Raw genomic sequence first — 18,473 nt, 5'->3', positions numbered from 1 at the left:
CGGTATATCGGTCTATATCTTCTACACATTATATATACCTGTATACCTGTATATATCTTTACACATTTATATACACCTGTATCCTGTATATATCTCTAAGCATTTATATATACCTGTATACCTGTATATATCTTCTACACATTTATATATACCTGTATATATCTTCTACAACATTTATACAACTATACCTGATATATCTTCTACACATTTATATACCTGTATCCTGTATATATCTTCTACACATTTTATCACCTGTATATCTGTATATATCTTCTACACATTTATATATACCTGTATATCTGTATATATCTTCTACACATTTATATACACCTGTATATCTGTATATATCTTCTACACATTTATATATACCTGTATACCTGTATATATCTTCTACACATTTATATATACCTGTATACCTGTATATATCTTCTACACATTTATATATACCTGTATATCTGTATATATCTTCTACACATTTATATACACCTGTATATCTGTATATATCTTCTACACATTTATATATACCTGTATACATCTTCTACACATTTATATATACCGGTATATATCTTCTACACATTTATATATACCTGTATACCTGTATATATCTTCTACACATTTATATATACCTGTATACCTGTATATATCTTCTACACATTTATATACACCTGTATACCTGTATATATCTTCTACACATTTATATATACCTGTATATATCTTTTACATATTTATATATACCTGTATACCTGTATATATCTTCTACACATTTATATATACCTGTATACCTGTATATATCTTCTACACATTTATATATACCTGTATATCTGTATATATCTTCTACACATTTATATATACCTGTATACCTGTATATATCTTCTACACATTTATATATACCTGTATACCTGTATATATCTTCTACACATTTATATATACCTGTATATCTTCTACACATTTATATATACCTGTATATATCTTCACACATTTATATATACCTGTATACCTGTATATCTTCTACACATTTATATATACCTGTATACCTGTATATATCTTCTACACATTTATATACCTGTATATATCTTCTACCATTTATATACCTGTATATCTGTATATATCTTCTACACATTATATATACCTGTATACCTGTATATATCTTCTACACATTTAATATACCTGTATACCTGTATATATCTTCTACACATTTATATATACCTGTATACCTGTATATATCTTCTACACATTTAGATATACCTGTATATCTGTATATATCTTCTCACATTTATATATACCTGTATATATCTTCTACACATTTATATATACCTGTATATCTTCTACACATTTATATACCTGTATATCTGTATATCTTCTACACATTTATATATACCTGTATACTTGTATATGTCTTCTACACATTTATATATACCTGTATACCTGTATATATCTTCTACACATTTATATATACCTGTATACCTGTATATATCTTCTACACATTTATATATACCTGTATACCTGTATATATCTACACATTTATAATACCTGTATACCTGTATATATCTTCTACACATTTATATATACCTGTATACCTGTATATATCTTCTACACATTTATATATACCTGTATATCTTCTACACATTTATATATACCTGTATACCTGTATATATCTTCTACACATTTATATATACCTGTATACCTGTATATATCTTCTACACATTATATATATCTGTATATATCTTCTACACATTTATATATACCTGTATACCTGTATATATCTTCTACACATTTATATATACCTGTATACCTGTATATATCTTCTACACATTTATATATACCTGTATATATCTTCTACACATTTATTATACCTGTATATCTGTATATATCTTCTACACATTTATATACACCTGTATCTGTATATATCTTCTACACATTTATATACCTGTATATCTGTATATATCTTCTACACATTTATATACACCTGTATATCTGTATATATCTTCTACACATTTATATATACCTGTATACCTGTATATATCTTCTACACATTTATATATACCTGTATACCTGTATATATCTTCTACACATTTATATATACCTGTATATCTGTATATATCTTCTACACATTTATATCACCTGTATATCTGTATATATCTTCTACACATTATATACCTGATACATCTTCTACACATTATATATACCGGTATATATCTTCTACACATTTATATATACCTGTATACCTGTATATATCTTCTACACATTTATATATACCTGTATACCTGTATATATCTTCTACACATTTATATACACCTGTATACCTGTATATATCTTCTACACATTTATATATACCTGTATATATCTTTTACATATTTATATATACCTGTATACCTGTATATATCTTCTACACATTTATATATACCTGTATACCTGTATATATCTTCTACACATTTATATATACCTGTATATCTGTTATATCTTCTACACATTTATATATACCTGTATACCTGTATATATCTTCTACACATTTATATACCTGTATACCTGTATATATCTTCTACACATTTATATACCTGTATATATCTTCTACACATTTATATATACCTGTATATATCTTCTACACATTTATATATACCTGTATACCTGTATATATCTTCTACACATTTATATATACCTGTATACCTGTATATATCTTCTACACATTTATATACCTGTATATATCTTCTACACATTTATATATACCTGTATATCTGTATATATCTTCTACACATTTATATACCTGTATACCTGTATATCTTCTACACATTTATATATACCTGTATACCTGTATATATCTTCTACACATTTATATATACCTGTATACCTGTATATATCTTCTACACATTTATATATACCTGTATATCTGTATATACTTCTACACATTTATATATACCTGTATATATCTTCTACACATTTATATATACCTGTATATATCTTCTACACATTTATGTAATCTGTATATATCTTCTACACATTTATATATACCTGTAACTTGTATATGTCTTCTACACATTTATATATACCTGTATACCTGTATATATCTTCTACACATTTATATATACCTGTATACCTGTATATATCTTCTACACATTTATATACCTGTATACCTGTATATATCTACTACACATTTATAATACCTGTATACCTGTATATATCTTCTAACATTTATATACCTGTATACCTGTATATATCTTCTACACATTTATATATACCTGTATATATCTTCTACACATTTATATATACCTGTATACCTGTATATATCTTCTACACATTTATATATACCTGTATACCTGTATATATCTTCTACACATTTATATATATCTGTATATATCTTCTACACATTTATATATACCTGTATACCTGTATATATCTTCTACACATTTATATATACCTGTATACCTGTATATATCTTCTACACATTTATATATACCTGTATATATCTTCTACACATTTATATATACCTGTATATCTGTATATATCTTCTACACATTTATATATACCTGTATACCTGTATATATCTTCTACACATTTATATATACCTGTATATATCTTCTACACATTTATATACCTGTATACCTGTATATATCTTCTACACATTTATTATACCTGTATACCTGTATATATCTTCTACACATTTATATATACCTGTATACCTGTATATATCTTCTACACATTTATATATACCTGTATACCTGTATATATCTTCTACACATTTATATACCTGTATACCTGTATATATCTCTACACATTTATATATACCTGTATACCTGTATATATCTTCTACACATTTATATACCTGTATACCTGTATATATCTTCTACACATTTATATATACCTGTATATATCTTCTACACATTTATATATACCTGTATACCTGTATATATCTTCTACACATTTATATATACCTGTATACCTGTATATATCTTCTACATTTATATATATCTGTATATATCTTCTACACATTTATATATACCTGTATACCTGTATATATCTTCTACACATTTATATATACCTGTATACCTGTATATATCTTCTACACATTTATATATACCTGTATATATCTTCTACACATTTATATATACCTGTATATCTGTATATATCTTCTACACATTTATATATACCTGTATACCTGTATATATCTTCTACACATTTATATATACCTGTATATATCTTCTACACATTTATATATACCTGTATACCTGTATATATCTTCTACACATTTATTATACCTGTATACCTGTATATATCTTCTACACATTTATATATACCTGTATACCTGTATATATCTTCTACACATTTATATATACCTGTATACCTGTATATATCTTCTACACATTTATATATACCTGTATACCTGTATATATCTTCTACACATTTATATATACCTGTATACCTGTATATATCTTCTACACATTATATTATACCTGTATACCTGTATATATCTTCTACACATTTATATATACCTGTATACCTGTATATATCTTCTACACATTTATATATACATGTATATATCTTCTACACATTTATATATACCTGTATACCTGTATATATCTTCTACACATTTATATATACCTGTATACCTGTATATATCTTCTACACATTTATATATACCTGTATACCTGTATATATCTTCTACACATTTATATATACCTGTATATATCTTCTACACATTTATATATACCTGTATACCTGTATATATCTTCTACACATTTATATATACCTGTATACCTGTATATATCTTCTACACATCTTCTTTCTGTAACATAACTATGTTTATTCAGCTCTATCAGAAATAATTCTTTAGAAAACTGCTTAGCGGGGGTTGTCGGGGTTGTCAGAGCTGAGCCCGGAGATGCCCCTATTGTCACCCAGGTCGCCCCCTGACTGAGCATCGGAGCAGTTCATGCTGAATCGCGCAGGACAAAGGCATTTTCTGGAGTTCTGGTGACAAACCGGGCTCTGCATCAGGATGGCAGGAAGCCCGGTGACGTCACTGGCACTGATGGGTGGGCTTTAGCACTGTTGTGGCCTGTAAAACGGCTAGGGCAGCACTAAAGCCCACCCATCAGAGCCGGTGACGTCACCGGACACACTGCTGGGTGGAAGTCTCCGTCCGGCAGTGTGTTATTGTAAACAAAAGCCTTTGCTCTGCTCGAAGGAGAGCATCGGAGCAGTTCAAGTCAGGGGGCTGCCCGGGAGAAAATGGGGGTATGTCCAGGTTCAGCTCTGAACCCAGACAACCCCTTTAAATTGGTATTTTATGTAAACCTGAATATGAAAAACTTCAATCAAAAACTTTGGTAATTCAATACACGCTCCACCACCAAACAGAAAACACACAAGAAAACTACTTCACGGGAGAAACTTTTCCGAATTATCTCCGATTTCAGTAACACAGGAGAACATTACATTGTTTTTCCCCCAAATAATATTGTCTGTATAGTATAAAGAAAAAACCTCTTAGAAGTAGCAATATAATTTATATCACCCTACAGGGGCGTGCAAATAGGACAGTAAGCGGCCAAGTCCATTTGCAATGTATCCTGACCTGATTAGAGCTCAGATTGGACAATTTCCTTGGCTGTGTCCTAAGAAGTCTTACTTTCCCCAGCTACAAGATGTTATATGTGAGCTCCAAGTCTGAAATGTCTGCTATTGTAGCACAGCTGCACTGAACTGAATGGGGCTGAACCTGCGGTGCCCTTTCTGAAAGAACGTGGCCATCTTTTTCTGATCCTGGACAACACCTTTAATGTGACACAAGCCTTTAGCGTCACTGGATGAGCTGAGGAAGTACATGTTTAGCAAAGCGTTACCAATCCTAGAAGCTAGGTAACGGATGTATATTTTACCTTACTTTGCATTTGAAGCCAGTTATTTCTCCATAACTAGCCGTCTACTATGAAATTGTGTTTTTTCAGAAAAAGCAACCTTTCACGATGACCAGGCACAACCTACTTACAGTTGTGCCACATGAGCATCTGAAGGTCACCTACCTGGCATCACATGGTTTAACCAGAGTAAGATGTGAACAGCCAACTGTATGGGGTGTGAGGGTATCCCCCTAACTGGACAGACATTCAGACGTCGGTACATCTGGCTGTGACCGGTACTACGACTCAGCCTCGAATCAAGTGGCGCTCTGGAAGGCAGCAGCCGCATCTGCTGATCAGCTGACCACCAGTCCGGCACCAATGGTAAAGATGGGCATCAACGTGTTTTCTCTGAAAATCCATTTAAAGAACAAGGCCCCTTGCAGACGAGCGTTTGTCCGCAGCTCCCGGCGCTGCCGGGGGTCACATAGCATTCTATTGATTTAGGATGCTATGTAACCCTTACAGTTCTGGAAAGTATTGTAGAACACTGACAGCATTATGTCAGTGTCATCTAATACATTCCAGAATTGTAAGGGTTACATAGCACCATAAATGAATAGAATGCTATGTGACCCGGTCCGTGCTGGGAGGTCAGGCCGGGAGCTGCGCTGCGGACTCGTAGTAGTGTGACAAACGCTCGTCTGCAAGGGGCCTAAAGGACCTGTTACTCTAGCTTAGCATCAGGCACATAACTGCTAGCTAGCATTCGTAGGGATGTCCGTTAGCCATGAACTGCAGGTGTAAAGGCGCCATCATTACCCCACGAATAAGCCCAACGCTATTCATCTGCTAATAAGATCATTTGCCGGCAGCACATCTTGCCGTCTAAACAGCACTCCGCTGCGGGCAAACAACGACTCTGTATGGGAATCTATGAAGGGTGGAGAAGGGACTGTTAGAACCTAAATGGCATCAGCAATCACTCCTCAAATTGTGGGGTGGGTGGGGGTCGCTGCATGTAAATACCGCTTTCTTCAGCCGTGTAAAGGGGCCTTTAATCCTGTTCTAAGTGATAACTAAAACCCAAACGACTTCCTGCTGTTTAGGTCCTCCTGCCCCTACTCACGGATTTGGAGCTTCTTTCTATTAGAAATACCTTGGCAGTACCCAAATAATTCCAACAGTCACGTTACTGATGACTAGACAAATGAGTATTTGGTCCAAGGATGATTGTTGCAGGATCCTATTGGAGTCAACAGCGCACATACTGCTAGGACGCAATCTAAATACGGATTCCTAGCAGCACGAAAGCCAGGAGTACATAAGATTTAGGAGAAGGCACGGCATGCCATAAGGAGGATAACCTTTCAACAGATTTTATACTGACCTCGTGTGACAGGTCCCTGCTAGGGAACTTCAAATGCCCATCTAATACACTGTAGGCTAGGGCTTACCACACCTAGAACTTTCTATGGAGGTCTTTACTGTCTGACTGCCACACTGATGGAATTGACTCCTTAAAGGGATCCTGTCACCTGGATTTTGGGTACAGGGCTGAGGACATGGGCTGCTAGATCGCTGCTAGCACATCCGCAATATCCATTCCCCGTAGCTCTGTGTGCTTTTATTGTGTAAAACAAAAAAGAAGATTATATATCTATGTAAATGAGGCAAGTAAGACGCCCCAGGAGCTGTTACTAACGTTTCCGAAGCCCAGCCACGCTCACTGAAGGAGTCTACATACTCCAAATCTCCTCCTTCCTACCCGACATCACAAAGCTAGTGCGCAGTGTCGGCATAGTGTTGCTTCCCTCTGCTGGCATCAGCCTCAGGGAATGAACTGCGCATGCGCTAGCTCGCACATCGCAAGATTACGGCGCTCTAGGTTTGTGACGTTGGGGAGCAAGGAGGAGATTCGGACGGTGCTGGACTCCTTCACAGTGGGCGTGGCTGGGCTCAGAGTCCGAGAGCGCTGGACTCATCTCTGAAGCATGGAGGAGACAGGACTCATCTAAGGGTCATTTACATATCTATTCAATCGGTTTTTGACACAATAAAAGCACATAGAGCTATAGGGACTGGGTATTACGGATGTGCTAGCGGCGATCTAGCAACCCATGTCCTCAGCTCTATACCCAAAATCCAGGTGACAGGTTCCCTTTAAATTTAAAGTAAGCGGTCCACTTAAAAATAACCTGCATAAACTGTTCATTTATGTGCAAGTGCTTAAATAAAGTAATGTAGTAAGTTATTTCCGTATAACGGAAGCTTATTTAGGCTCTAACAGTCCCTCCTCTACTAGTCATATATTCTAGAGTCCAATGTTTTGGTCTTGCATCTTCATGCTGTGTTTATTCATCTGTCCTGCCTTCTAGCTGACATAGGTTAATACGATCATTTGAATTGGTTGTCTGCATACAGGGCAAGGCTTGTCCCTCTTCTGAAGCTTTTTCGCGCATGTATAACATGCCATGAGATGCCCTGTTCTGCCATGGACAATGCAGCCATTCTTCAGCCTAGTCTGGCAGATTACGCAAGGTCCAACACTAGAGAGTGGAAGGCTCCCTTCTAAACTTTCCTGGTGAGCTTGGTCACCATCTCTGTACTCCTCCTGACTACAAGATGTGGAGGGCTGAGAAAAGCTCTGGATTCCCTCATCATCTTTTCTTGCGAGAACTGAATCTTGCATATCTGTCAGTTTGGGCTTTTTGCCATCTAGGACATCAATGCCCACATCTTCCAGGGAATCTTCAATCCCTTTTCTTTTCAAGGGGAAATTCTTCTCTTCACTTTGGTCTGGGAGACAGTCTTTACGAAGAGACCTACATCTTTTACAGTATCTTGGAATAGGAGGATTCATCTCATCACACTGTGAACACTTCCAGTAATCCTGTAATGAGATTTTATAAAACATTAAAGGGGTTTTCAGACATTTTTATACTGATGACTAGGGATGAGCGAATCAACTTCAGCTGAAACATCCAAAGTCTATTCACATAAAACTTCATTTCAATACTGTACGCAGCAAGAGCAATAACTTCATAAATTGACTTCTACTATAAAAAAAAAAAAAAAAAAACTTCCCGAACTCAGGTTCAGTTCCAAGGTACCACTTGTGGGATGGAGGTCCTAACAGTGACTGACAGCCTTCCCTCTATGAGGAGGAGGTCCTATCAGTGACTGACAGCCTTCCCTCTATGAGGAGGAGGTCCTATCAGTGACTGACAGCCTTCCCTCTATGAGGAGGAGGTCCTATCAGTGACTGACAGCCTTCCCTCTATGAGGAGGAGGTCCTATCAGTGACTGACAGCCTTCCCTCTATGAGGAGGAGGTCCTATCAGTGACTGACAGCCTTCCCTCTATGAGGAGGAGGTCCTATCAGTGACTGACAGCCTTCCCTCTATGAGGAGGAGGTCCTATCAGTGACTGACAGCCTTCCCTCTATGAGGAGGAGGTCCTATCAGTGACTGACAGCCTTCCCTCTATGAGGAGGAGGTCCTAACAGTGACTGACAGCCTTCCCTCTATGAGGAGGAGGTCCTAACAGTGACTGACAGCCTTCCCTCTATGAGGAGGAGGTCCTATCAGTGACTGACAGTCTTCCCTCTATGAGGAGGAGGTCCTATCAGTGACTGACAGCCTTCCCTCTATGAGGAGGAGGTCCTATCAGTGACTGACAGCCTTCCCTCTATGAGGAGGAGGTCCTATCAGTGACTGACAGCCTTCCCTCTATGAGGAGGAGGTCCTATCAGTGACTGACAGCCTTCCCTCTATGAGGAGGAGGTCCTATCAGTGACTGACAGCCTTCCCTCTATGAGGAGGAGGTCCTATCAGTGACTGACAGCCTTCCCTCTATGAGGAGGAGGTCCTATCAGTGACTGACAGCCTTCCCTCTATGAGGAGGAGGTCCTATCAGTGACTGACAGCCTTCCCTCTATGAGGAGGAGGTCCTATCAGTGACTGACAGCCTTCCCTCTATGAGGAGGAGGTCCTATCAGTGAGTGACAGCCTTCCCTCAATGAGGAGGAGGAGGTCCTATCAGTGACTGACAGCCTTCCCTCTATGAGGAGGAGGTCCTATCAGTGACTGACAGCCTTCCCTCTATGAGGAGGAGGTCCTATCAGTGACTGACAGCCTTCCCGCTATGAGGATGAGGTCCTATCAGTGACTGACAGCCTTCCCTCTATGAGTAGAAGGTTCTATCAGTGACTGACAGCCTTCCCGCTATGAGGAGGAGGTCCTATCAGTGACTGACAGCCTTCCCTCTATGAGGAGGAGGTCCTATCAGTGACTGACAACCTTCCCTCTATGAGGAGGAGGTCCTATCAGTGACTGACAGCCTTCCCTCTATGAGGAGGAGGTCCTATCAGTGACTGACAGCCTTCCCTCTATGAGGAGGAGGTCCTATCAGTGACTGACAGCCTTCCCTCTATGAGGAGGAGGTCCTATCAGTGACTGACAGCCTTCCCTCTATGAGGAGGAGGTCCTATCAGTGACTGACAGCCTTCCCTCTATGAGGAGGAGGTCCTATCAGTGACTGACAGCCTTCCCTCTATGAGGAGGAGGTCCTATCAGTGACTGACAGCCTTCCCTCTATGAGGAGGAGGTCCTATCAGCTATGTAACATCCCCCCCCAAAAAAAAATATCATTCAAAAAAATGATACAAACATGAAGTGGACATATGGGGAATGTAAAGTCATCACAATTTTTGGGGGTATTACTATGTATTACAGAAGCAGAGAAACTGAAACTTTGAAATTTGCAAAACTTTTTTGACCCAATTTTAGCAGTGTCATGAAGTACAATATGTGACGAAAAAACAATCTCAGAACGGCCTGGGTAAGTAAAAGTATTTTAAAGTTATCAGCACTTAAAGTGACACTGGTCAGATTTGCAAAAAATGGCCAAGTCCTTACGGTGAAATAGGCAGAGCCCTTAAGGGGTTAATATCAGATTCCATCTTTCTTCTGTGTAAGCTCAGCAAGGTCATACTTACAGCTTCAGAAATGTCCATCTCCTCGTCCAAAGAGTCTCCTGATTCTTCATCTTGGCACATAGTCACCTGGTAAACCTGAGGCCCGAGAAGACAATGAGAAGGTAAAAGTATTGATAGAAGGCAGATTGTAAAGCAACACTAGAGTGAGGTCACACTAAACTGTAGCCAATAGTTCCCTCCAGGCACCAGTGCAAATCTAGATTCTGCATGGTGCCAGTGACATCCATGCTTCTAACAGTCTTACCTCATCATCCAGGTCATCTGACAGACTTTCTTCTCCTCCACTAGGACTATAATCTTCGGAATATACAGACTCCACCTCAAACTCAACACTGAACTGATCAGAGACAGAACCTGCCTCATGGTCCTAAAGGGAACAGGAAAAAAAAGATCCAACAGGATTAAGACTTCCTACGATGCCAGTCAAGGGCACCCGTCATCAGTTCTGTGCTGTCCTCACCAGTGTTGTGCATTTTCATACGTATACAATATTATCTAATGACATTATAACCAAAATGAATGCTCATCTCATTGACTTTAAGAATAAAATCAGCTTGAACCAAAGTTCTATTATGTGGCTGAGGAAGCCAAGACAAGTTCATGGCAAATTCAGTTTATATAAAAATAATTGTGAACATGAACGGACATTGTATTTAAAAGTTATTACTGAAGATATGGGATTATCTATGGGGAGTAAACTAGCTTCCCCAGACATGTCTGTCTGAAGGGAACAAGGTTGTTTCATGGATAAGCCATGACGTGATAAGGATTCCTATCCTTGAGGCACACCTGCTGTATGAGGTTCAATTTATATATTCATAATTATATTATATATAGCTCTGTATGGCATATTTAGATTACAACATATTTTAATCAATAATTCATATAATGTGTTATCCATGTGTAACAATGTATCGATTTATATATATGTTATACCATGTATTTATTATTTAGAAGGTATTGTAGAAGGTACAGAAACATTGAAGCAAGTTTATGTTAATTGGATTTCTGAGAAGAGTAAATGTTATTTCAAAACAAAAGTTATTCATGGATATAGATAAGTGAAATGTACAAGTTCAATGCCAAGCATCAAAGCCATTATATAAAATTTTCATCAAGTTAACACATATTTCAAAAAGATAGGAGAAGACAACCGACTCCAACAAGTCCAGGATATAGGTAATTAAAAGTGTCAGGAAATCGCCTTCCTCAATGATGTAAATTAAAAGGTCAAGAAGGTCCTGTGAACGTATCATTAGATATTTAGTTTTAAATGCTTAAAAGTTGTGATGTTCATCTGCAGTACCACAGTGCCATCTGGAGGCAGATGGACAATATTATATTATTTCATTATTTGTTCTATGCCATATTAGGACTTAATATGACATCATGGTTGTATTAGCATGCGAATACACCCACCTTACCTGATTGGAAATCCCTAATCTAAAAGGGGATGATTCTTAGATAAGAGGGGAATAATTACTCGTGTGCGGAGCAGCAAGAGAGATACATAGATCCATCCATCCATCCAATCAAAAAGAAAACTTTACCAGAAGAAACTTGGATTATTATTTTGGGATTACTAGGAAAGTTCCTGAGAACTGGTCCCATCTGAACTCTGTCTACCTTTGACCCGGTAACGCATATTTTGTTTACTGCTCGTGATATTAATAAGATATTTCTCTCGGTATATAGCCAAGAGTTCCCATACTGTGGGAATATATAGTGTTAGGTGCCTCCATAATGCTGACTATACTCTTAGCAAAGATGCATATTGTTACTGGAAGATCTGACATTGTTTGAAGAGAGGACTAAACCCTTGGAGAGTTATTGTCCATAGTCTGATTGCCGAGCTGAATATTTTATCATATTCCTGTATAATCCGTGTTTTATTGTTATAGCCTGTTTGATAACAGAAGATCCTAAGTTTCTCTTGGTATATGAGTCTGTTTGTTAACCGCCTCCGGACCGCCTAACGCAGATCTGCGGTCCGGAGGCGGCAGCTGTGCGCTCAACGACGCATATACGCGTCATCTCGCGATAGCCGAGATTTCCTGTGAACGCGCGCACACAGGCGCGCGCGTTCACAGTATCGGAAGGTAAGCGAGTGGATCTCCAGCCTGCCAGCGGCGATCGTTCGCTGGCAGGCTGGAGATGCGATTTTTTTAACCCCTAACAGGTATATTAGACGCTGTTTTGATAACAGCGTCTAATATACCTGCTACCTGGTCCTCTGGTGTCCCTTTTGTTTGGATCAACCACCAGAGGACACAGGTAGCTGTGTAAAGTAGCACCAAACACCACCTACACTACACTACACCCCCCCTGTCACTTATTAACCCCTGATCACTTCATATAGACTCCCTGATCACCCCCCCCCCCCCGTCATTGATCACCCCCCTGTCATTGATCACCCCCCTGTAAGGCTCCATTCAGACGTCCGTATGATTTTTACGGATCCATGGATACATGGATCGGATCCGCAAAACACATACGGACGTCTGAATGGAGCCTTACAGGGGGGTGATCAATGACAAGGGGGTGATCACCCATATAGACTCCCTGATCACCCCCCTGTCATTGATCACCCCCCTGTAAGGCTCCATTCAGACGTCCGTATAATTTTCACGGATCCACTGATACATGGATCGGATCCGCAAAACACATACGGACGTCTGAATGGAGCCTTACAGGGGGGTGATCAAAGACAAGGGGGTGATCACCCATATAGACTTCCTGATCACCCCCGTGTCATTGATCACCCCCCTGTCATTGATCACCCCCCTGTAAGGCTCCATTCAGACGTCCGTATGATTTTTACGGATCCACAGATACATGGATCGGATCCGCAAAACACATACGGACGTCTGAATGGAGCCTTACAGGGGGGTGATCAATGACAAGGGGGTGATCACGCATATAGACTCCCTGATCACCCCCGTGTCATTGATCACCCCCCTGTCATTGATCACCCCCCTGTAAGGCTCCATTCAGACGTCCGTATGATTTTTACGGATCCAAGGATACATGGATCGGATCCGCAAAACACATACGGACGTCTGAATGGAGCCTTACAGGGGGGTGATCAATGACAGGGGGGTGATCACCCATATAGACTCCCTGATCACCCCCCTGTCATTGATCACCCCCTGTAAGGCTCCATTCAGACGTCCGTATGATTTTTACGGATCCACAGATACATGGATCGGATCCGCAAAACACATACGGACGTCTGAATGGAGCCTTACAGGGGGGTGATCAATGACAAGGGGGTGATCACCCATATAGACTTCCTGATCACCCCCGTGTCATTGATCACCCCCCTGTCATTGATCACCCCCCTGTAAGGCTCCATTCAGACGTCCGTATGATTTTTACGGATCCACGGATACATGGATCGGATCCGCAAAACACATACGGACGTCTGAATGGAGCCTTACAGGGGGGTGATCAATGACAGGGGGGTGATCACCCATATAGACTCCCTGATCACCCCCCTGTCATTGATCACCCCCCTGTAAGGCTCCATTCAGACATTTTTTTTGGCCCAAGATAGCGGAATTTTTTTTTTTTTTTTCTTTCTTACTAAGTCTCATATTCTACTAACTTGTGTCAAAAAATTAAATCTCACATGACCTCACCATACCTCTCACGTAAATGCGTAACATTTTTTAGACATTTATATTCCAGACTTCTTCTCACGCTTTAGGGCCCCTAAAATGCCAGGGCAGTATAAATACCCCACATGTGACCCCATTTTGGGAAGAAGACACCCCAAGGTATTCCGTGAAGGGCATGGCGAGTTTCTAGAATTTTTTTTTTTTTTTACACAAGTTAGCGGAAAATGATTTTGTAAGAGAAAAAAAATAAAAATAAAATCATTTTCCGCTAACTTGTGCAAAAAGAAAAATATTCTAGGAACTCGCCATGCCCCTCACGGAATACCTTGGGGTGTCTTCTTTCCAAAATGGGGTCACCTGTGGGGTATTTATACTGCCCTGGCATTTTAGGGGCCTGGGATCCAAATGTCTAAAAATGCCCTCCTAAAAGGAATTTGGGCCGCTTTGCGCATATAGGCTGCAAAAAATTGTCACACTTGTCGTATCGCCGTACTCAGGAGAAGTTGGGGAATGTGTTTTGGGGTGTCATTTTACATATACCCATGCTGGGTGAGAGAAATATCTTGGTCAAATGCCAACTTTGTATAAAAAAAAATGGGAAAAGTTGTCTTTTGCCAAGATATTTCTCTCACCCAGCATGGGTATATGTAAAATAACACCCCAAAACACATTCCCCAACTTCTCCTGAGTACGGCGATACCAGATGTGTGACACTTTTTTGCCGCCTAGATGGGCAAAGGGGCCCACATTACAAAGTGCACCTTTAGGATTTCACAGGTCATTTTTTACACATTTTGATTTCAAACTACTTACCACACAATAGGGCCCCTAGAATGCCAGGGCAGTATAACTACCCCACAAGTGACCCCATTTTGAAAAGAAGACACCCCAAGGTATTCCGTGAGGGGCATGGCGAGTTCCTAGAATTTTTTATTTTTTGTCACAAGTTAGCGGAAAATGATGATTTTTTTTTTATTTTATTTTTTTCTTACAAAGTCTCATATTCCACTAACTTGTGACAAAAAATAAAAAATTCTAGGAACTCGCCATGCCCCTCACGGAATACCTTGGGGTGTCTTCTTTCCAAAATGGGGTCACTTGTGGGGTAGTTATACTGCCCTGGCAATTTAGGGGCCCTAATGTGTGCAAAGTAGTTTGAAATCAAAATCTGTAAAAAATGGCCGGTGAAATCCTAAAGGTGCTCTTTGGAATGTGTGCCCCTTCGCCCACCTTGGCTGCAAAAAAGTGTCACACATCTGGTATCGCCGTACTCAGGAGAAGTTGGGAAATGTGTTTTGGGGTGTCATTTTACATATAGTGACACAATAGTGGATAGCTCACCTACTCTCCCAAACGGAACTGGTGCTCTAGCCTAAAAACTGATCACCCAATCAGTCAAAGGATAGTGTAATAGAAAAAGTATAAGGCTGGCACTCAAGTATGTGATATCAATTGAGATGACAATTTATTAGACATGAAATTAAAAATCAATATGATGTACACAATAAAATACAATCAATTAAAATCTGTGGAAATATAAATGGAATGTAAAAAACGCAGGATGAATATACACTGAAGATTACCACAATCACAATCAATGGATCTTTGCAAATTCTCTAGAGGGTTCAAAAATATAAAGAAATCCTTTTGGGCAACTTCTCTATAATATAAAATTGTGTCCTCCTTGAAATAGTCCTCTGATTAGGATATCAAGTATAAGTATTCTGGAATCGGCACTATGGCCGAGTGATGATGTCAATACAGGAGGAAGATATACAGTTCCAACTGGTGTTTATACACCGCAAGATAAGTATAAAGCTGCAGGTGAGGAGTAAAGTGGGACCGTTTTTCTTACCCTATGATTCGGGGCCGGTAGCTGGAAAGTCTCTTTCTCTTGCCGCTACTCACCACGCTGCGCCAGCTTCTTCTAACGCTGTTTGGCGTCCTCGTTTAATTGATTGTATTTTATTGTGTACATCATATTGATTTTTAATTTCATGTCTAATAAATTGTCATCTCAATTGATATCACATACTTGAGTGCCAGCCTTTTTCTATTACACTATCCTTTGACTGATTGGGTGATCAGTTTTTAGGCTAGAGCACCAGTTCCGTTTGGGAGAGGAGGTGAGCTATCCACTATCACCCATTTGTGGATTTAGCTCCTCCCTCCTCCAATATGGATATGTGGAATCATATTGAATTGAAAAAGCTTAAAGTAGATTCCTTTATATTTGAATCATCGGAGATGTCTACTACTGAGACTAGCTCGACTAATGAGCTATTTAGGGAATTAGAAAACCTTGTGTTAAAACAGCTTAGACAACATTGGGAGATTAGATCATTACGCCAGTATTTGGCACAGAACAAAATCCCTAAGGGCCTTAAATTAAATAAAACACCTGCCCAGGACCTGTATGGAGAAGAGTTTAACCTGGAATGGGAAAACCTTCTCCACACACAGTCCCGCATTCTCATAGAACTCATCATTAAGAGAAGAACACAAATTCTGGGATCCCTAACAGAAAATATTACCCAAATGAAAATTAAAATAGAGAAATTACCCAAGGATAGTATATTCAACTTGTGGCAAGAGCAAATTTGCAAGAGCCTTGATAAAACCGAATCGGAAATAATTTCAAAGAAGAGCAATAAACATACTAATTTAATAAAAACATATAATAGAAATGAAAACCATCTGGAGAGAAATTAGGTAGTTATTGAGACTCCTATAGAACACATAGGATCCATTATACCCATTAGAAATAGATTCGAAACACTTGCACAGCAGCCTTTTTTAGACAGGACTTCCCCACATCACTCACCACGAGTCAAACACAGACAATCACGGTCCCCAAATCACAACAGGAGAGTAAAAACTCCACAGCGACACCCATACAATTTGAGACACAACAATTCACAAATCAGTCAAGAGATATATCAGCAACACTCTCCCACACGAACGTGTCCTCTAAGACAGAGGGATTATCAATTAACCCCAGTAATACACAAATCGAGAGAAACTCAGAGCACGTCATATCACAATCACCAAACAGGAACAAGAAGACACGAAGGGGAAGAAAGAAGAAGGAATCACCGATAATAACACCAGACACTGATCACGATAATAACATTATTAATTTGAGCAACACAACGTTGACACCATCCCAAATATCCTTGCTAAATAAAGGGTTGAAATTTGCTCCTAGTGCCGAGTTGGATAAATTTAATACCTATATAGGGATCCAGAAGTTTATTAAAAATATGTGTTTGAAAAAATATTTCATTAAAAATCCAATAATGATGAGCTGTCTTGAAACAAATGGTTTTAGGCATACTACGTTAAAAAAATTCCCTCGGAATGAGATAGGCCCGGAAATGAGCAGCTCTTAGAAGAATGTGGAAATAGATCTTAGAAGAATTAAAGAAAAAACATTCCACAGAAAAAAACTATCAAATAAAGAGATAGCGGCTATAAAAGAATTGCAGAAAAAGGAAGATATAACGATCCGCCCCGCAGATAAAGGCGGAGCAATCGTAATCTTAGAGACAACCAACTACACAGATGAATGTCTAAGACAACTCTCCGATGTTTCAACATATAAAAAATTGGAATGTGATCCAACTTTGAAATTCTGTGAGAATCTACGTAAATATTGTGATAAGGGGTCACAGATGGGAATCCTATCCAATCAAGAATACAAGTTCATTATGGGGACGCCCGGATGGCTCCCAGTCTTTTACTGCCTTCCTAAGGTACATAAGGATATGGAGAGCCCTCCGGGCCGCCCCATAGTATCAGGCATAGGATCCCCGACATCTAATCTTTCGAGATATATAGATACTTGGCTACAACCTCTGGTGAAAACAACATCGTCCTATCTAAAAGATACAACTCAAATCATTGATATATTAGAAGGACTTACTGTTGAATCAGATTGGATCATGGCTACACTCGATATCCAGTCGTTGTATACGGCTATAAACTACGAACAAGGGATAGATGCAATTAGTAGACAAT

At 38.9% G+C, this 18,473-nt stretch overlaps 1 protein-coding gene across 1 annotated transcript in view; it reads right to left on the bottom strand.

The window, feature by feature from the left end:
• Window positions 1-8,208: 8,208 nt before the first annotated feature.
• LOC122922542 (E3 ubiquitin-protein ligase Mdm2-like) overlaps window positions 8,209-18,473 on the bottom strand; it is a 47,856-nt gene continuing 37,591 nt past the window's right edge. The window contains exons 6-9 of the mRNA XM_044273178.1: window positions 18,379-18,438; window positions 11,078-11,200; window positions 10,834-10,908; window positions 8,209-8,727 (exon numbers count right to left, since the gene is read on the bottom strand). Of these exons, the coding sequence (XP_044129113.1) occupies window positions 8,209-8,727; window positions 10,834-10,908; window positions 11,078-11,200; window positions 18,379-18,438 (777 nt within the window). The remainder of the gene's footprint in view (window positions 8,728-10,833; window positions 10,909-11,077; window positions 11,201-18,378; window positions 18,439-18,473) is intronic.

The sequence above is a fragment of the Bufo gargarizans genome, unplaced genomic scaffold, assembly GCF_014858855.1.
Source record: "Bufo gargarizans isolate SCDJY-AF-19 unplaced genomic scaffold, ASM1485885v1 fragScaff_scaffold_444_pilon, whole genome shotgun sequence".
Classification (NCBI taxonomy): domain Eukaryota; kingdom Metazoa; phylum Chordata; class Amphibia; order Anura; family Bufonidae; genus Bufo; species Bufo gargarizans.
This window is presented reverse-complemented; position numbering and strand designations above follow the sequence as displayed.